Source organism: Pongo abelii, chromosome 10 (assembly GCF_028885655.2).
Source record: "Pongo abelii isolate AG06213 chromosome 10, NHGRI_mPonAbe1-v2.0_pri, whole genome shotgun sequence".
Taxonomy (NCBI): Eukaryota; Metazoa; Chordata; class Mammalia; order Primates; family Hominidae; genus Pongo; species Pongo abelii.
Window position 1 is genome coordinate 66,808,036 of NC_071995.2, and position 21,718 is coordinate 66,829,753.

The window sequence follows — 21,718 nt, forward strand, 5'->3', positions numbered from 1 at the left end:
TCAGCATTCTAAACACGGTTTCTGAGCTAAATCTTGTTTAGTTTTCACCATGCTTTAAAGATTAGTTGTGGCCAGGCACAGTGGCTCACGCCTGTAATCCCAGCACTTTGGGAGCGTGAGATGGGTGGATCACCTGAGGCCAGGAGTTTGAGACCAGACTGGCCAACATGGTGAAATCCCGTCTCTACTAAAAATACAAAAATTAGCCAGATATGGTGGCGCAAGCTCGTAATCCCAGCTACTCGGGAGGCTGAGGCAGGAGAATCACTTGAACCCAGGAGGTGGAGGCTGCAGTGAGCTGAGATCGTGCCACTGTACTCCAACCTGGGTGACTGAGTGAGACTCCATCTCAAAAAAAAAAAAGAAAGACAAAAGATTACTTATGACTAATAAATACAAGTACAAAGTGGCCCTTGGGTCAAGATAAGTCTATTGTAGACTTTTTTTTTTCCTTGAGACATGGTCTCACTCTGTCACATAGGCTGGAGTGTAGTGGCAGGATCACACCACAACCTATCTGGGCTCAAGCCATCCTCCCAGCTCTGGCTCCCAAGTAGCTAGGACTATAGGTGAGTGCTACCATGGCTGGCTAATTTTTTTTGCAATTTGTAGAGACAGGGTTTCGCCATGTTGCTCAGGCTGGTCTCAAACTCTTGGCCTCAATAGATCCTCCAGCCTTGGCCTCCCACAGTGCTGGGATTACAGGTGTGAGCCTTGTTTGCAGAGTTTATGTCCCAAAGAATATAAAGACACTCAAAGTATCTCAACCTCTTGGAACACCTCTTGGGCATCAAGAACAACACTACTAAAAATAAGCAGTTTGCCTCTAGAGAAACTTCAAGTACGCACAACATAAGGGCAAAGTGACACAAGATAACTGTGGAATGCAAGCAAACAGCAGCAGCTGGTCTGTATTTTTTTAAATGGCAAAGTCACAAACAATAGCAACTGCTTTTAGAGTGAGCAGATAGTTTGCTTTCTTTTTTTTCAAATGGAACTCACTTTTTAAGTGATGACATGCACTTGGGGGTAGGTAGGTGTGAGTTCATTTGTGTTTTGAAATCCCAAATTAATGAGCATGATAAACTGCTATTGCTGGCCCTGTCTGACTCTCTACTCTGAGTAATTGGTGGGTTCCCCCCAACCTTCTCCTAACCCCCACCCTTTCCCTTTCCATTGACTTGGGACAGTCCTTGTCGAAGTGCCAATCACAGTGGGGAGGAGGAGAAGGGGGGAGGTCACAGTGCATGGGGTTCAAGGTCACAGTGGGCGGAGCAACGGGGATCACCAGGGAAGTAAGTCAGATTCCCACTGCTCAAGTCCAGCTGTCTGCCACGGCAGCGCAACCCTTGGCGGACGACCCAGGACGCGCTGACGCGGCAGTCGCGCCATCTCTTCTTGACTGCATTTATCTGAGCTGTTTGAAGCCGTGTGACACATCAGGACCCAGAGGCTGTCTGATCACATTATTGGGCTGCCTGCTGTCTTCGGGTTAGGAGATCCTGGTTGGCCTGAAGGGAAGAAGATCAGAGGAAGACCTATCGAGGATGGGTTTCTCCTGCTTCTCCTCGGGGCCGGTGCTGCCCAGGATCCACTTCCTGGCCTCGGTGTACTCGGCCTCCCACTGTGCCAGGGACTTGACTGGAAGGGCGGGCCTGCTAGCGGACTTGGGGCTGCTGACCACACCGTTGCTGGTGGGCCTTTTGAGGATGCCGACCTGTGGAGGGGCTCTTGGGGGAAAACTATCGTCCTGAATCACAATGGGCACTTTGGGAGATTTGGATTTCCTGCTCTCTTTCTGTGTGATCTTCAGTTTTTTTTCCAGACGTCTATTTCCCCACTGTCTGCTGCCTCCACTCAGCTCTCAGCGACCTCCTCATATTCCATCTTACTCGCCACTTTCCAGATCGCTTGCTTTCTTATTTCCACATTTTCTCTGACTTTTGCAGTATTCAATATTATTACTTGATTCTGATTTTTCAGACATCACTATATGGTCCTTGGCTTTTTGGTCGTTCCTCTCATTCCTTTGCTGTTTCAAGCTCTGTTCCCAGCCTAAGCTTTTTACCACTGAATTCTGTTCTGTGACACATTACTTAAAACTAACCCAACTTTTCATTCCCTCCAGACTTTTTTTGGTAAGCAGTATCATCATGCTTTAGGTGGACACTGAGTCATACTGCTGTGGTAGTGCTGGCACACGTAGTTTTGAATACCAGGTTCTTGAGTGAATCCTTTTTGCTTCTCTCTTTCTCTCCCCCACCCCTGCTTCTCCCTTCTGCCTTCATTTCTGATCCTTCTTTTCTGGTTCCATTAGAAAAGGACTAATCTTATCAGTTCTGCCTTTTTTTCCTGCTCTAATAATTTTGTCAAGAGAATTTTTTCAAAGCACAAGGCTAATGAGAAGGCGGAAAGTCGGTCCAGAAGGCAGCTAGCCCGACTATTCTGAGTCTGAATCTACTCTTGGTGGTCCTGTTAAAATACAGTTTGAAGCAAATCACCTGTTTTTATGCTCCTAATGTCTACTCTGTCAAAAGCCCAAATTTCCTTGCTTGGCATTTAAGGAGACTCCAAGTTCTTAAAACTTCTTCTTGACTTTCATGCAAGTCAAACAGATTTATTTATTGTATCTCAAACAGTCCTCTTATATTTTCCTTTCTGTATTTTTTGATAGTTTTCTTGTGCCTGGAATATTCTCTGCTTTTATTTAAGTCTCACCATCTTTCAAGACACAAAATATGTGTGATCTCTGAGGCCTTTCTGAACTGCCCCTAGCATTTACTAAGCAATTAATTCTGTCTCTGAACTTTTATAGCACAAACCCATTCGTTCACTTGATATTTAACAAATATCAACCTCTATCACTTATCTCTTTTTTTTTTTTTCTTCTGAGATGGAGTCTTGCTCTGTCACCCAGGCTGGACTGCAGTGGCTCGATCTCTGCTCACTGCAACCTCCGCCTCCCGGGATCAAGCGATTCTTCTGCCTCAGCCTCCCAAGTGGCTAGGATTACAGGCGCCTGCCACGGCGCCCGGCTAATTTTTGTATTTTTAGTAGAGACAAGGGTTCACCATCTTGGCCAGGCTGGTCTCGAACTCCTAACCTCGTGATCCGCCCACCTCAGCCTCCCAAAGTGCTGGGATTACAAGCGTGAGCCACCGTGCGCAGCCTATCACTTATCTTTTCATGCTTACATTTTCTCACTGCTTGAGATTTTCTTTCATCCAGGGTCAAGCACTGAGTCTATTAGAAACCCCACTGTATTTGATCTGATGAAGATGAGATAATCTTTTTAAAAGCCACATATTAAATCTCTTAAGTTAATAATATTGGCGATCAACTTAAATCAACTGAGTGACCACTATGTTTAAGGAAGTTTCCTTTCTGGTAGGCTGGGAAGCGGGAGAAGGGAAGGATATAACTTTATTAAAAAAAAGCTGCAGAAGGGAAGGATATAACTTTATTAAAAAAAGGTCCTTGTTCACAAGGAGCTAATCACTTACTGGCCAGAGAAGAAAGGTGTTCCTTCTTTGCAATGGCTGTGTTTTTGGGTTTAGCTAACTCAATTCTTTATGTCCTCAATTTATGAGACCGCATCAAAAACGTTTTTGCCACATCTCTGTGGGCAAGTAGGTGAGTCAGAATGAGTGCATAATATATAAATATATATTTTAATGATAATGAATGTGTAGATTAACAAACCCAAACTTTTTTTTTTTTTTTTTGAGAGTCTTGCCCTGTCGCCCAGGCTGGAGTGCAGTGGCATGATCTCGGCTCACTGCAGCCTCCGCCTCCCGGGTTCACGGGATTGTCCTGCCTTAGCCTCCGGAGTAGAGTAGCTGGGATTACAGGTGACCGCCACCACGCCCGGCTAATTTTTGTAGTTTTTAGTAGAGACGGCGTTTCCCATGTTGGCCAGGTTGGTCTTGAACTCCTGACCTCAAGTGATCCACCCGCCTCGGCCTACCCAAAGTGATGGGATTACAAGCGTGAGCCACCGCGCCCAGCCAAACCCAAACATTCTTAAAAGCGCGGAGTAACCGCTCCCCTCCCCACCAACGGTAACCAGCGTTTTTCTTCTCCAACCAGAGCAGCTGTATGCACCGGTGTATAAGCCTGCCTTAAGTGCTATTTTTAATCTTTTTTAAAAACAGGCCTTAAAATAACTCATTTGTGTACAACTCCAGCGGCTGGTGGAGTGGGCTTAATATATTAAACAGCTGTTAATTTTGGTTTCTTTTTGGTAACAGCGACACGGAGATCCATATTTGTCGCGGTTTCCACCGCGAGCGAGAAGTGTAAACACAAGAAATACAAACATAGCGCAACGGCTAAAGGAGTGTGACAGCGCCAAACCTGGCTGGCTCCGCGCCGGGCCGAGCCCCACCCGCTCAGCTCGCGGCCAAGACCCCCACCCCGCCTCAGAGCCCGCCGCGCCCGCGGGGCGACACCCCCCACTCAATCATCCGGGAGGTGGTGCGGCCGAGCCCCGGACTCAATTGGCGGAAGCGGGGCCGGTTGTGTGCGCGCGCACAAATGCCCGGATGCGACGCGACGACCCGCGCGCTCCCCTCGGGCGGTAGGGGGCGAGCACCGAGGCACCGCGGCGAGCTTGGCTGCTTGTGGGGCCTGTGTGGCCCTGTGTGTCACGATGGAGCAAGAAGCCGAGCCCGAGGGGCGGCCCTGACCCCTCTGACCGAGATCCTGCTGCTTTCGCAGCCAGGAGCACCGTCCCTCCCCGGATTAGTGCGTACGAGCGCCCAGTGCCCTGGCCCTGAGTGGAATGGTCCCCGAGGCCCAGGGCGTCGTGCTTCCGCGCGCCCCGTGAAGGAAACTGGGGAGTCTCGAGGGACCCCCAACTCCAAGCGCGAAAACCCCGGATGGTGAGGAGCAGGTACCGGCCTGGCAGCGAGCAGTTACTTTTGGGTCTGGGCTCTGACGGTGTCCCCTCCATCGCTGGTTCCCAGCCTCTGCCCGCTCGCAGCCTTTGTGCGGTTCGTGGCTGGGGGCTCGGGGCGCGGGGTACGGGGCACGTGGCTTTGCGGAGGTTTTGTTGGACTGGGGCTAGGCAGTCGCCGCCAGGGAGGAGGGCGGGATTTCGGACGGCTCGCGCGGCGGTGGGGGTGGGGGTAGTTCGGAGGTCTTCGCGGGAGTCCAGGGTAAAGGTCACGTGGGCTGGGGGCTGCGGGGCCGCTTCGGCGCGGGGGGTCTGGATGATCGCAGGTGCCTGTCGGGTCACTAGTGTGAACGCTGCGCGTAGTCTGGGCGGGATTGGGCCGGTTCAGTGGGCAGGTTGACTCAGCTTTTCCTCTTGAGCTGGTCAAGTTCAGACACGTTCCGAAACTGCAGTAAAAGGAGTTAAGTCCTGACTTGTCTCCAGCTGGGGCTATTTAAACCATGCATTTTCCCAGCTGTGTTCAGTGGCGATTGGAGGGTAGACCTGTGGGCACGGACGCACACCACTTTTTCTCTACTGATCCAGGTAAGCACCGACTTGCTTGTAGCTTTAGTTTTAACTGTGCTTTATGATCTTTATATATGATGTATTTTCCACAGATGTTTCATGATTTCCAGTTTTCATCGTGTCTTTTTTTTCCTTCTTGTAGGCAAATGTGCAATACCAACATGTCTGTACCTACTGATGGTGCTGTAACCACCTCACAGATTCCAGCTTCGGAACAAGAGACCCTGGTTAGTATTTTTGTCTCGTGTAACTTTTAAGAATAATTTATTTTATGAAGTGATAAACTAAATTTTATATACCTCAATTGTAGCATGGCTCTGTAAATGAAATTGTATGTGCATAGCTTAAAGTGTGCTACCTCTGGCGTAACTGCGTGGAGTTAAAAACTGTTAAGAACTGGTCAGTATTTTCTTAGCCATTTGCCACATTTGCTTTAAAAATTAGTTCCATTACATTGTTAAGCGTGGTTGAAGTTATGTTTGTTACGTGACTGATTTTTTTTTCCTTTTTGACCTCCCAGTATTTAATTTTTAAAAATGGTTTCTAAAAGTCACAAAAATTATTCATGCTTGTTTTAAAGATTTTTGTCATTAGAGAAATTTTAAAGTAAAACCTGAAAATTCCAGTCTTTTTGCTCCATGTTTCCTTTTAGATTTTTTGTGTGCATACCCACATATATTTACATTTGAATTTAAATCTATGTTATTGTCCTGTTTGTTGTACTAACAAGATGAAACTATAGTTGTTCTGTGACTTGCATCCTTGTCAATAAATAAAGTCTACGGAATTCTTTTTAATGGCTGCATAGTATTCCACAGCATGAGTATACCATTTTAAAAATTATTTATGCCTTTACTGATAGCTTTTTAAAAATTGCCTCCTGTTTTTGAGTATTACAGATAGTGCTGCTTTGTACATGCATCCCGTGTGACTATTTCTGTAAGAAAGATTTTATAGAATTATAGGCTGGGCGAGGTGGCTCACCCCTGTAATCCCATCACTTTGGGAGGCCAAGGCAGGCCGATCACCTGAGATGAGGAGTTCGAGACTAGCCTGGCCAACATGGTGAAACCCTGTCTCTACTAAAAATACAAAAATTACTTGGGCATGGTGGCGCACGCCTATAATCCCAGCTGCTGAGGAGGCCGAGGCAGGAGAATCACTTGAACCCAGGAGGCAGAGGTTGCAGTGAGCCAAGATTGTGCCATTTCACTCCAGCCTGGGCGATAAGAGCGAAACTCCGTCTAAAAAAAAAAAAAAGAGAAAGATTTTATAAAATTAGAACTCCTGAGTTCTCAATTTTACTCATATTTGATTGCTACTGGTAACTTGCTCACCAAAAGGCTCTAACAGTTTCACTCCTGCCAATACTGAATATGACCAATCTTTAATTATTATTATTATTATTTTTTTTTTTTTGAGGCGGAGTCTTGCTCTGTCTCCCAGGCTGGAGTGCAGTGGCGCAATCGCGGCTCACTGCAAGCTGTCTCCCCTGGGTTCACGCCATTCCCCTGCCACAGCCTCCCGAGTAGCTGGGACTACAGGCACCCGCCACCACGCCTGGCTAATTTTTTGTATTTTTAGTAGAGACAGGGTTTCACCATGTTAGCCAGGATGGTCTCGATCCCCTGACCTCGTGATCCGCCCGCCTCGGCGTCCCAAAATGCTAGGATTACAGGCGTGAGTCACTGTACCCGGCCTCTTTTATTATTATTACTATTTTTTTGATAAAAGGTACTGTGCCATTGTTTAAATTCATTTTTCTCTAGTTTCTTGGTGAGGCTGGGCACCTTTCCTTTTCTGTTTTTTTTTTTTTTTTTTTTTGAGACAGAGTTTCACTCTTGTTGCCCAGGCTGGAGTGCAATGGCGAGATCTCAGCTCACTGCAACCTCTGCCTCCCGGGTTCAAGCGATTTTCCTGCCTCAGCCTCTAGAGTAGCTGGGATTACAGGCACGCGCCACCACGCTCAGCTAATTTTGTATTTTTAGTAGAGATGGGGTTTTTACATGTTGGTCAGGCTGGTCTCGAACTCCCAACTTCAGGTGATCCGCCTGCCTGGGCCTCCCAAAGTGCTGGGATTACAGGCGTGAATCACTGCACCAGGCCTCTGTTTTGTTAAGTCATTTATTTCTTCTGGGATTTGCCTGGTCTTATCTGTCCATTTTCCTTTTAGTTTTTTAAAATTTTTCTTAGTAATTGGAGTAGCTCTATGTGTTTCAAGTATATTTAACTTTTGTTGTTTACTAATGTAGCATTTAATTTTATGTTGTCTTTTCCCCATTAAGAACAATTCTATGAAGTAAAATTTGTTGGCTTTTGAATTTCATATCATGCTTTGGAAGAACTCTCCTGTCCCAAGATCTTGCAAATATATTCCTATATTTTCTTCTAGATTTAAATTTTTCAAATATTTAGATCTTCACCTGTAATTTATCTTCTTGTTCTTCAATGTAAGATTACAAATGCTATTATCTTTTATAGCCGTTTTCTCATTAATACATGTCTTTTAAGTCACTAATATACTGATGACTTTCCGTTATAGATTTTTTTTTTTTTTTTTTTTTGAGACTGAGTCTTGGTCTGTTGCCCAGGCTGGAGTGCAGTGGCGTGATCTCGGCTCACTGCAACCTCCGCCTCCTGGGTTCAAGCAGTTCTGCCGCAGCCTCCCGAGTAGCTGGGATTACAGACACCCACCTCCACACCCGGATAATTTTTGTGTTTTTAGTAGAGATGGGGTTTCACCATGTTGTCCAGGCTGGTCTTGAACTTCTGACCTCGTGATCTGCCTGTCTTGGCCTCCCAAAGTGCTGGGATTAAAGGCGTGAGCCACTGCGCCCAGGCCACACCTGGGTAATTTTTGTATATTTAATAGAGACGGAGTTTCGCTGTGTTGGCCAGGCTGGTCTCAAACTCCTGACCTCAGGTGATCTGCCTGCCTTGGCCTCCCAAAGTGCTGGGATTACAGACCTGAGCCACTGCACCTGGCTTCCATTACAGATTTTTACTTCGAATTATTTTATCTAATTTGAAGCTAATATAGCATACAATACACATTCAGGAGAAAAAAGGTTATTTTTAAATCTTTTTTGAGAGAGTTCATTCTTTAGCCTGAAAGTAAAGTGCGTATGTAAGCACAGTTAAAAAAAAAAAGTGATCAGAAAAATTAATAATTCAATTCTATATGTATTTTAAATTTTTCAGTTGTTAAATGATATTTGTTTTATTGATTAGCTGGAAATAGGCAATTTTTAAAAATCTGTTTTTAAGGCATCCCCAATGGGGGTGCTGTCAGATTTTAAAGTTAGACGCAGGACCGGGGCATATCGAAGAGAGGTGCAGAGGTACCAGTTTGTGTGGTAGTGGCAAGCTGTAAAGATACTTGAGTTTTGCAGATTTTGATAAACCAAAAGGAAGGGAGAAAGTGTGTAAGTATATTACATTCCCCTCCCCCATGGCAATTATTTTCTCAATACCATTTGTAAAACCTCTAGATAAGGGGCAGGCAAATGTTAGCCTGTCAGTCAACTTTGGCCTGTTACCTGTTTTTGTTTTAGTTTTTAAATTTTTTTGTAGAGGTGGAGTCTCTCAGTGTGGCCCAGGCTGGTCTTGAACACCTAGCCTCAAGCAAAGCTCTAGCACTGTCTCCCAAAGTGCTGGGGTTATAGGCATGAGCCACCTCGCCCAGCCAGTTTCCTTTCTTTCTGTAAAGAAAATTTTACTGGAATGCAACCATGCCCGTTGGTTTACATAGTAGCTATGCTTTTTACTTAGATAGAACCATTTGTATGAAAAGCTTAAAATACTTACAGTCTGGCTCTTTACAGAAAAAAATTGACCCCTAATCTAGTTGGCAGGCTCCTTGAATACAGGTCATATGTCTTATTTATAATTTTTTTTGCAGTACCTACCACTGTCCAGTGCATAGTAGAAGCTCGATAAATGTTTGTCAAGTAGATATTTGAAATGTAGACTAAGTAAGAGGCAGCATGATATAGTAGGAAGAAAATGCTGAGTTGTAATTGAGGGACCTGGGTTGTTATCTCTGATCTGTTCTTAATTACCCTTGTCAGCTTGGGTTAGTTAGTTAGGTTCTCTAGCCTTCAGGAACCTAATCTTTAGAAAGAGAAGATTGATAACAGGACCCACTCTAAAGATTTATTCATTTCTCTTTGATTCTCTAAGTTAGCTTGCAATAAGCTCATTGGATCTCAGTAATTTATGGTTGGTTGTAAGGCAGTAAGCAGGTAATATAAATAGCTGAAGGAAAAAGTAATCTTTGCTGTTTTGGATTGGATACTGTCTGTGATCACAACTGATACTTGATGATTCCATGATACTTGCATAATAATTAGATCCTCCCCAGCATTTTTTCCAAATCCCCTTTATTGAACTTGATGGATATGTTTGCTGCAGGGCCTATAGTTCTGGGATAATTTTGGAAGTATAATAGCAGTTCTTTTCTCTTTATAGGTTAGACCAAAGCCATTGCTTTTGAAGTTATTAAAGTCTGTTGGTGCACAAAAAGACACTTATACTATGAAAGAGGTAAGCTGAATCAAGAGATAAGTAGTATCTTACTAGTTACATATAGCCATACTTAAAAGTTTTCAAGACCATGGGGAAAAATTGGCCATATAGAAGGATTTTTCATTAAGCAGCAACATTTAGTTTTGTGGTCATTTGGACTATATTTTAAAGCTGAAAATTCTAATTATACTCGAGTTTCATTTCTCAGCTAGGAACTCAGATAAATGGAAGCCCTGTAGGGGTGCTTGACCATTTTATGCTGTGAACCCTTTGGTAGACTCCTCAGAATCATGTTTTTAAATGTATGAAATAAAATGTATAGAATTACAAAGGAAACATACTAAAATACGGTTACCAAAATAGTAAACTAGTTTGTGATATGTGTGCTTTTGTTATTAACACAATAAATACTAAGATTCAGAAGCAGGTATAATAAATATAGTGTTTTTTTGTTTTTTGAGACAGAGTCTCGCTCTGTCACCCAAGCTGGACTGCAGTGGCACGATCTCGGCTCACTGCAACCTCCGCCTCCTAGATTCAAGCCCTTCTGCCTCACCCTCCCAAGTAGCTGGGATTATAGGCGCCTGCCACCATGCCTGGCTCATTTTTTGTCTTTTTAGTAGAGATGGGGTTTCTCCATGTTGGCCAGGCTGGTCTTGAACTCCTAGTCTCAGGTGATCCACTTGCCTTGGCCTCCCAAAATGCTGGGATTATAGGCATAAGCCACCATGCCTGGCCAATAAATATAATTTTGATATAGTGAGGAATATAAGTCATATTTTGAAATGTTTGCCATAAGCACAGTATGATAGGAAAACACCTCTGATTTTTGTTGGTCATGAAATCACAGGTATTAATACTGTTGTGATTTGTTGCCTACATTTATAATCGAAGGAAAAGCTAAATTCTAGTTAGAAGTTTGTGAAAATAAAAATAGAATTTTTTTTCCCCATCCAAATTAATGGACCCCTTGAATTCTATCCAAGGACTTCTTGGGCATCCCTGGATCCCAGGTTAAGAACTTCTGCACTAGAGATACATGAGTACAGTATACTGATCTTTCTGGGATAGAGGTGAGCTGATTCATGACCATATATTCTATTTAATGGATCCAGCATTTTAGTGCATTCCCCACCTTTAAATTTGTGCACAGAAGCATGATTTTCAGTGAGAGATTGAGCCACCTTAGGCAAAATTTCAGTGTGATTGAAATATGCCTGTTCTCTGTCTCTCCCATTTAGTTTCTGGGACTCAGATTACTTAAAACATTTACGTTTCTTTCTTACGACAGTATAGTGGGGCAGGAAGAGCTTCCATTTTTCTTTTTCCTCTCCAGCTATACTTTTAGAAACTTCCTTAAAGGATGTTTGGTAGAATAAATCTAAGTTCTCTTCCTTTTTCCTTTCCCACTGCTGGACAGCAGTCTGTCCAATCCACAGTCACATAAGAATATTCCTTTAAGGCCGATGCCTGCTTAGCCAGTTAAATCCAAAGACAGTGTTTGTAGGAAAGGGACAGGTTAAATGGTATTTTTAGGGCTAATTTAGGATTGACCTTATTATCATTGTATAATCAGTTAAGGAAACAAAAAAGCGTGGATTTAGCAGTAGATAGAAATGAGAAAATTGGCCAAGGCCATCATAAAGACTTAGAATGCTTATACGAAACTATGTAACAGTAGTGTATGTATTGTCTGATGTAGTTCTCAGTTATAGGATCTTTGTTCTGGGACACACAGGAAGGTAGTGAAAGCTAGTATGGGTAGTAAAAAGAGCATTGGATTAAGAGTCAGAAGAGCTGGGGCCAGTTTCTTCTTTTTTTTTTTTTTGTGACAGTTTCTCACTCTCTTGCCCAGGCTAGAGTGCAGTGACATGATCACTGCTCACTGCAGCCTGGACCTTGTGGGCTCAGGTGATCCTCCCACCTCAGCGTCTGCAGTAGCTAGGACCACAGACTTGTACCACCACGCCTGGCTAATTTTTGTATTTTTTTGTAGAGATGGAGTTTCACTATGTTGCCCAGGCTGGTCTGGAACTCCTGGGCTCAAGGGATCTGTTACCTCAGCCTCCTAAAGTGCTAGATTTACAGGTGTGAGACACTGTGCCCAACGCAGTTTCTTCATTTCTAATACAGTGATAATAATCCTATGAAATATCAGAATGAGATAATACTTACAAAAGTACATTGTAAACTGTAAAATGCCGTATGTATTTAGGTAGTTGTTAATAGGTTTATATCTGGATATCTTAAAAATGTATTGCCAACTTCTTGTCTTAATGCAGCACAGGGAATATAATTTAACTTTTATTAATGGTTCAAAGTCATTATTTTGATTATTTATCATAATATAGAGTAAATTGATACCTTAGAGGGTTTATTTCATTCTCAGAATTCTCTCAAACTGTTTTGTAGCTGTCATTGATTGATTGTTTTTCTGTCTTCCTCCTCTGGTGACCTCAGAGGCTATTGGGGTTTATAGTGTTCATGACTATTTACTAAGTGGCTCCAGACCACTGCCATATTTTAGTTGATTTTTGTTTCTGCAACTTTTTGTGGCTATCAGTTTTTTATTTTGCTGCCTTTTTCCCTTCCTAATATGTTAGTATCTAGGTATCTGGGCGGAGTTAAAGTCTACAAGGAAAGAAAAACCTCACATTTTAAGGTTTACTTAAATAAATAGAGAAGCAGTTATTTCTGCTTCCATCAAATTAAATGGAAAAGGCTTAAAAGTAGCTTTTTTTTTTTTTTGAGATGAAGTCTCACTCTTGCTTAGGCTGGAGTGCAGTGGCGCAATCTCGGCTCACTGCAGCCTCCACCTCCTGGGTTCAAGCAATTCTCCTGCCTCAGCCTTCCTAATAGCTGGGATTACAGGTGTCTGCCACCATGCCCGGCTAATTTTTGTATTTTTAGTAGAGATGGGACCAGGATGGTCTTTATCTCCTGACCTCGTGATCCATCCGCTTTGGCCTCCCGAAGTGCTGGGATTACAGGTGTGAGCCACTGCGCCCAGCCGAAAGTAGCTTCTAAGTACAAAATGGTTGTTGTTCTACATAGTTGTGGATATGGTTCCTGGTTGTTTACCCCTGTTCAGGTAAATAGGATATTATTAAATGTATTTAAAACTAACATTTAGTTTTCTTTAATGCTCAGAAATCATATTTCTATTTCAGGTTCTTTTTTATCTTGGCCAGTATATTATGACTAAACGATTATATGATGAGAAGCAACAACATATTGTATATTGTTCAAATGATCTTCTAGGAGATTTGTTTGGCGTGCCAAGCTTCTCTGTGAAAGAGCACAGGTAATTCTTCAGTTTAGTCCATTGTAAAAAGCCATTTGGGCTAACATTTCAGTTCACCTCTACCCTCATTCACTTTTGTCAGAGAAAAGCTGTTAAAACATATTAAAGACATGCTGAAACTTAATTTTTTAGCTCTGTGGCATATTATTTGAGAACCTGAGCTCTGGCATCTTAGAAACCAGTGTTTGAAACCTAGCCCAGTCATTTACTAGTTTTGTGACTAGGTAAATTAACCTTTTTAAACCAGTTTCCCCATTTATAAAATAGGGATAATTAAATACTTCATGTGGAGGTTAAAGCTCTTGAAGAGAGACGTTGTATAAAAAAAGCATAGTTTTTGGCACGTACAAAGCATTCAAGTATTAGCTGTACCTATTATATTATAACTTTTCATTCCAGTCACTTCCAGAAACAGTATACCACCAAGTGGTAAAGGCTTAAATTTGAGCCTTAGTTATTTTGGAGATCATTTTCATTGTCACCTATCATTATGGCACTTAACCAGCAGAATTTAACCCAGGTAATATTTCTAGAAATAGGACTGGTGTGGTGGCTCACACCTGTAATCCCAGCACTTTGAGAGGCCGAGGCAGGTGGATCACCTGAGGTTGGGAGTTGGAGACCAGCCTGACCAACATGGAGAAACCCCGTCTCTACTAAAAATACAAAATTAGCTGGGTGTGGTGGCGCATGCCTGTAATTCCAGCTACTCGGGAGGCTGAGGCAGGAGAATCACTTGAACCAGGTAGGTGGAGGTTGTGGTTGCAGTGAGCCAAGATGGCGCCATTGCACACCAGCCTGGGCAATGAGCAAAACTGCATCTGAAAAAAAAATTTTTTTTATATATATATTTCTAAAATTATTCTTTTGTTTGTTTGTTTTGAGAGGGAGTCTTGCTCTATGGCCCAGGCTGGAGTGCAGTCGCATGATCTTGGCTCACTGCAACTCCGTCTCCTGGGTTCAAGTGATTCTCCTGCCTCGACTTCCCAAGTAGCTGGGATTACAGGTGCCCGCCACCATGCCTGTCTAATTTTTGTATTTTTAATAGAGACAGGGTTTCGTGATGTTGACCAGGCTGGTCTTGAGCTCCTAACCTTGGGTAATCCACCTGCCGTGGCCTCCCAAAGTGCTGGGATTACAGGTGTGAGCCACCACACCCAGCCTACATTTGGAATTCTTTGTCACATTTGGTTTACCACAGGCAATCTATGTTGAGCCTTAGCATCCATTACATTAATAAATGGAATGAATACGTTCGCCTGAAACAATTAACTAGCTTCTGCTAGTATTTAATGCTCAATAGTATAGCTGAAAAGATGATAATTAAATGGGATTTTATTTTATTAAAAAAGATAACTTCCTCAGCTGAGCAAGGGATTTTATAACTTTAAAACAACCTCGTTATTATAAACATAGTATATATTATTATTGAACATTAGGAGATGACAGAAAACTAAGAAAAGTAGAGGAAAAAAAAAGGACTATAGTTTGTTAACAAAAGGTATTTTTACCAGTCATTTGTGTATTATGTGCAACTGTGTGTTTTAACCTAGTTATGAATATAGTACTATATTTAATTTCATCTAGCTTCTTAATTTATATTATAATTTGTATATTATATATTATAATATACATATAATTATATGTAATATATATTATAAATGTATCTATAATTATCATTTTTTATTGATGAATCACTTCTGTTTAATATCCATATATGTTGTCATTTTATACGTGGCCTTGGTATATATGGTTTAATTTTATAAATTTAAAAAATAACTATATTGGTATATTGGTGATTTCTTTACCTATTGAATATTGAATCTTCTATTTTTTTTTTTTTTTTTGAGATGAAGTCTTGCTCTGTTGCCCAGGCTGCAACCTCTGCCTCCTGGGTTCAAGCAATTCTCTTGCCTCAGCCTCCTGAGTAGCTGGGATTACAGGTGCACACTACTATGACCAGCTAATTTTTTGTATTTTTAGTAGAGATGGGGTTTTGCCATGTTGGCCATGCTAGTCTCAAACTCCTGACTTCAAGTGATCTGCCTGCCTCAGCCTCCCAAAGTGCTGGGATTACAGACGTGAGCCACTGTACCTGGTCTGAATATTGAATCTTTGGATAATGTTTGGAAGTATGATTTCCTTGGACTTGAATTCTAAATGTTGAGAGATAAGAAATAAGAGAAATTACTGACTTGAAAAGGATATGAATTAAAAATATTGTGGGTTTAGGTTGCTGTATCCTTATTCCCAAGGGTGAAAAAGGATAGTTGGGATTCATATTTCCTCTTAATTGAGTGAGGAACAATATTTTGTGACAAACATTCTCATAAGTCCTTAGTTTAAAAACAAAAGGAAAAATCCATTTTGACATCAACGAATACTGGGGTAAATGAATTATCCTCCTGTTAGGATATAAACTTCATCAGGGCATATACGTTTCTGTTTCATTCTTTGTTTTCCCCCGTGTCTGGTACATAGTACCAGTGACTGGTACAAGGTAGGTTTTCAGTCTGTATTTATTGAATGAATGAGTACTGCTTTAACTGTTAATAAGTTTTTTTTGTTTTTTCTTCCCTGAGTCGGAGTTTTGCTCTTGTTGCCCAGGCTGGAGTGCAATGGCACGATCTTGGCTCACCGCAACCTCCGCCTCCTGGGTTTAAGTGATTCTCCCGCCTCAGTCTCCTGAGTAGCTGGGATTACAGGCATGCGCCACCACGCCCAGCTAATTTTGTATTTTTAGTAGAGATGGGGTTTCTCCATGTTGGTCAGGCTGGTCTTGAACTCCAGGCCTCGGGTGATCCGCCTGACTCGGCCTTCCGAAGTGCTGGGATTACAGGTGTCTGTGAGCCACGGTGCCCAGCCTCTGTTAATAAGTTTTAAGATCAAGAAAGGAAGTTGAAGCTTGATGAAAGTCAAGATTATAATCAAATTCCTATTTAATGGATTTTGCGTAACTCAATACTTTTTTTGGCAGTTTGTATTTAATGGATTTTGCATAACTCAATGCTTTTTTTTGGCAGTTTGCTACTAAGCACAGAGCTAAAAACATTCCTGTTTGAAAATAAGTATGTTCAACCTCTTCCTGCTTGCATACTCATTTTTTTGGGGTCTTCTGGTAAAGTCCAAACAAAGCACATTTCAGGAATTGGCAGTGTGAAATCTTTCAGCTAGAGAGACTTCAGTAATTATTAAAAGTAGCTGTATGTAATCATTGTGCTACTAATTATTGTGCTTTTAAGTGCCTACAAGCTTACCAATGATAAATTTGGTTTTGAATGTGTGCAGTAGTTCATACTAAGTATGTATGTAAAAGTCTGGTTAAATCCAGCTTAATACAAGTTTTTATTTTAAAATGTACATCTCTTGTTATTTTTTTTTTCTGTCTACAAGGAAAATATATACCATGATCTACAGAAACTTGGTAGTAGTCAATCAGCAGGGTAAGTTAATTTTGAGCATCATGGATAAATACCATAAAAACATTTTAAAGACATTTTTGTTTATGTGCACATGTTTTATAATTGTGATTCTCTTTAAAAGTTGCTTTAATTAAATATTACAATAAAAGTATGATAAATTTATTAGAAGTACATATGAACTAAAACCACATTATACTGAGGTTCTAATGTAAAGTTAAATATCCTGTTACATCAATTTAAGACTTGGGATATCAGAGTTAGGATTTGTTTTGAAAGGTTATAATTTCAAAAGCTCCTGTTTAGGAGTGATCTACCTTGAAAATGTATTGGAAGGCTTTGGGAAATAATATTGTTACCTAGGTAGGACCATCTGTAAGGATGAAGGATGGGTCTTTTTCTTTGGTTATAGACAAAATTTTGTTTACCAGTTTGTGGAAGTGGAATTTTATGTTCCTACTTCCAGTTCTTAACTGGTTATTTTTGGGTCACATCTCTTTAATAAGCTGATAAAAGCATTGGGTTCTTGTTCCAGAAAGATGCACATGTATGTATACATGGATAAGTCAGTAAGTGTTTTACAACCTACTTTTCATGAGAAAAGCCCTGATTTATGTGCTTGCTGACTTCCATAGTATAATACTCTCATTTGAAGGCTAAAAACAAACATGGAGTTGGGAAGAGATGTACACAGTTTGCTTTTTTTTTTTTTTTTTTTTTGGAGAAGGAATCTTGCTCTGTCACCCAGGCTGGAGTGCAGTGGCATGATCTTGGCTCACTGCAACCTCTGCCTCCCAGGTTCAAGCAATTCTTCTGCTTCAGCCTCCCGAGTAGCTGGGACTACAGGCATATGCCACCATGCCTGGCTAATTTTTTTATTTTTAATAGAGACGGGGTTTCAGCGTATTGGCCAGGCTGGTCTCGAACTCCTGACCTCGTGATCTGCCTGCCTTGGCCTTCCAAAGTGCTGGGATTACAGGTGTGAGCCACTGCACCCGGTCCCACAGTTTGCTTTTGAGTGCTGGTTAGAGCTGTCTCTAATACACTACACCCCTCCTAAAGCCCATCCTCGAACTACAGTTAAGAAATGCTGTTAGGCCAGGTGTGATGTCTCATGCCTATAATTCCAGCGCTTTAGGAGGCTAAGGCAGGAGGATCACTTGAGCCTAGGAGTTCAAGACCAGCCTGGGCAGTATGGCAAAATCCTACCTCTGCAAAAACTACAAAAATCAGCTTGGTATAGTGGTGCATGCCTGTAGTCCTAGCTACTCAGAAGGCTGAGGCAGGAGGATTTTTTGAGCCTGGGAGGTCAGGACTGTAGTGAACTGTGATCATGCCATCCAGTCCGGGTGACAGAGCAAAGACCTCATCTCTTAAAAAAGACAAAAAAAAAAAAAAAAAAAACACCTCTCAGGAGCTTGTTTAGTTCCTAGAATGGATTGACCACTCCCTTGTACTTCCTCTATTCCATATTCAGATTTTATCGTAAAATTGCTTTGTTATACTTGTGGGTTTTTTTGTTTGTTTTTGAGATGGGCTCTCACTCTGTCACCCTGCTTGAAGTGCAGTGGTGATCTTGGCTCACTGCATCCTCCACCTCCAGGGCTCAAATGATCCTCCTCCTCAGCCTCCCAAGTTGCTGGGACTACAGATGTGCTCCACCACGCCTGGCTAATTTTTCTGTATGTTTGGTAGAGATGGTGTTGCTATGATGCCCAGGCTAGTCTTGACCTGAGCTCAAGAGATATTCTCGCTTCAGCCTCCCAAAGTGTAGGGGTTACAGGCGTGAGCCACTGCGTCTGGCTGTTATGCTTGTTTATATTTTTGTTACCTATGTCCTATTCAGGTTTGCATTCTGCATCATAGACTATAGTGTTTTATTAATATGGTATTTAATAAATGTGTTGAATTGAATACTTATTCTTCCAAAGTTAGGATTTAAAGCCCAGAAAAGTATCTCCATTTTATCCCAAAATAAAAGTAGTTATTAGGCTGATGATTTGGCATTTTATTGTTTTAAAGCTCTTTAAGAAATTGTATGATAGCTAAATATACAATCGTAGTATTTGTAGTAGTATTTTGAGTTTTCTGAAGTATGTATCCCTGATGTATTCATTCCTTCATTTGTTTAAATAAACTTTGGCACGTTACTAGAAAAATTGTATTATTGAGATGGAAACTTACAAATTACTTATTTGCAGTCTGAGTTTGATTTAGATATCAGTAGAATTAACTTCAGAACGCCTATTCCATGTTCTCAACTTTGTCACTTTTTTTTTTTTTTTTTTTTGAGATGGAGTCCCACTCTGTCACCCAGGCTAGAGTGCAGTGGCGCGATCTCGGATCACTGCAACCTCCGCTTCCTGGGTTTAAGTGATTCTCCTTCCTCAGCCTCCCGAGTAGGTGGGATTACAGGCGCCTGCCCACCACGTCCGGTTAATTTTTGTATTTTTAGTAGAGAAAGGGTTTCACCATGTTGACCAGGCTGGTCTCAAACTCCTGACCTCAGGTGATCCACCCACCTTGGCCTCCCAAAGTGCTGGGATTACAGGCGTGAGCCACTGCACCCACCCGGCCTAGGGCTTCCTTTATATTACATCTTTTTTGTAGCATCTGTTTATACTAATCCAAAATTCCTGGACAATATAACCTATTATGTACAACTTAAGAAAATTAGTGTAATGCCTTACCCATAGTCTAAAGAGAAAATTATGATAATGCATAATTTCAAAATGTTAATGTCCAGGCATGAGTTCACTGTTAAGATGAAAATGTTTCCAAGGGGATAGTAAAGGGTATTTGATGATGATTGTCTGTATATCCCAAATCTGAAACTTTGACTTTTGAGCTCAAAGTCTGTATATCCAACTGCAAATGAAGACTATGTGCCTGAATACCTCCGTTTGTTATCTTCCCATTCAATCTGTTTATCTTTCTAAAGTTTCTCTTTTAGTGAATGATACCACTCATGTATTCACCCAAGGTAGAATCTTGGAATCATCTTAACTCCTTTCTTCCTTGCCTTCTGTATCAAATACCAGCTCTTGTTGGTTTTTACCTATTTACTTTCTCTGGAATTTGTCTTCCATGCCTTAGTTTAGGCTTTAATAGCTTTTAGTTTGTATTATTGCAATTGTCTAATACTGGTCTTCCTGCCTCTGCCCTCTTTTTCTTATGTTTTGCCAGAGTGATTTGTCACTCTTCTGCTTAAAATTACCATTTAGGGGTTCATTATTGCTCTCTGGATGTAATATTTCAGTTTTATTTCTTGGACTAAAATCCTTTTTAATGGTGAGTGGCTGCAGCATCGCATTAGGGAAGATTCTGAAGTATCTGCTGGGAAGAATGCAGTGATAAGGGAATGACAGCATGAGTCCTGCTTTGGGTGGACACACAGGATCCTTTACAATCTGAACTTGCCTACCTTCCGGTAATAATGAACTGCTTGTGGTGTCCTGCAACAGGAGCTGTTAGTTTGCTTTTGGATACTTTTTCACATGGCATTTTCTTGGTCTGGAATGGCCTTTCCTAGCCCTATTTTCACATTGTCCGACAAAATATTTCCTGATTCTTTGTTTCTCAGACACTCCCTGTCCCTACCAAAATAATGACTGTCCTGTCTCTCTGCTAATTTATCTAGCAGTCTTTTAATGTCTTGATTATACTTTACTCTTCTACATTAAAGTTGAATTATTTTATTTACATCTGCAACATTTAGTATGAGGGTGCCACCTGGAAAATACATGTTTAATGTTTATTGAAAGGTTAAATTGCGTAAGGGTTTGTGTTAGACTGATAGCATATCTACTGAATAGTGCCCCCGCCCTGCCACCAAGTTTCTGATTCTTTTTCTTTTCTCTCAGAATCATCAGACTCAGGTACATCTGTGAGTGAGAACAGGTGTCACCTTGAAGGTGGGCGTGATCAAAAGGTAATCTAAGTAAATTTCTCATTCTAATGTAATATTATTTGCAAATTGGAAAGGTTATTTACAACAAGTTAGCTTACTGGTTACGTTAAGTTTGTTGTATTTTATTTTTTTCCTAAATGCTTAGGACCTTGTGCAAGAGCTTCAGGAAGAGAAACCTTCATCTTCACATTTGGTTTCTAGACCATCTACCTCATCCAGAAGGAGAGCAATTAGTGAGACAGGTATATATGAGTATTTATTCGACGCATTCACACAGCTTTTTGATATTCTTTCTCTAATGAAATTAGTGCTTTTAGACTTAATTAAATTGTTCCCTTTTTTTGGTTGAGATGAATTAACCTCTGAGTTTTTTTCATTCTTGATTTTATTTGATTTACAAATTGCTTATTTAGCAATATTTTTCTGGCTGACTACAGCAGGCACAGTTTACTGTGCCCCACTGGAGTTTACAGTTAGCCAACTCTCTGTTAAGATAGTAGGAGGTGGCTGGGGTGTGGTGGCTCACGCCTGTAATCCCAGCACTTTGGGAGGCCGAGGCTGGTGGATCACAAGGTCAGGGGTTCGAGACCAGCCTGACCAATGTGGTGAAACCCCATCTCTACTAAAAAAAATAAAAAAAGTAGCTGGGCCTGGTGGCGCGCACTTGTAATCCAGCTACTCAGGAGGTTGAGGAAGGAGAATCACTTCAACCTGGGAGGTGGAAGTTACAGTGAGCCGAAATCGTGCCACTGCACTCCAGCCTGGGTAACCATGTGAGACTTCGTCTAAAAAAAAAAGATAATAGGAGGCAGGCGTATAAACTCTATTTTCACCATTATTCTTCGTCACCTTAACAGTTAAATTTTTAAATTGTTGTTTTTAATAAATGGTAGTACATACCTATGAGTTTTAAAACAGAAAGTAAATAGCATTTTAGAAATGAAGAGATAAGGGCCGGGCGCAGTGGCTCACACCTGTAATCCCAGCACTTTGGGAGACCGAGGCGGGTGGATCACGAGGTCAGGAGATCGAGACCATCCTGTCTAACACGGTGAAACCCCATCTCTACTAAAAATACAAAATATTAGCTGGAC

The 21,718-nt window shown here is 41.5% G+C and overlaps 1 protein-coding gene and 1 pseudogene across 5 annotated transcripts in view; one reads left to right on the top strand and one right to left on the bottom strand.

Moving 5' to 3' along the window:
• Positions 1-358: 358 nt before the first annotated feature.
• LOC129049156 (SUZ domain-containing protein 1-like) lies at positions 359-4,386 on the bottom strand (annotated as a pseudogene).
• A 143-nt stretch (positions 4,387-4,529) lies between these two features.
• The window catches only part of MDM2 (MDM2 proto-oncogene), a 42,310-nt gene continuing 25,121 nt past the window's right edge, over positions 4,530-21,718 (top strand). Inside the window, exons 1-8 of one of the 5 annotated variants that reach the window (XM_054526250.2) lie at positions 4,603-4,894; positions 5,412-5,482; positions 5,607-5,691; positions 9,935-10,009; positions 13,162-13,295; positions 16,689-16,738; positions 20,578-20,645; positions 20,770-20,866. In XM_054526250.2, the coding sequence (XP_054382225.1) occupies positions 5,611-5,691; positions 9,935-10,009; positions 13,162-13,295; positions 16,689-16,738; positions 20,578-20,645; positions 20,770-20,866 (505 nt within the window). In that variant the 5' untranslated portion in view covers positions 4,603-4,894; positions 5,412-5,482; positions 5,607-5,610. 5 annotated transcript variants of the gene reach the window in all.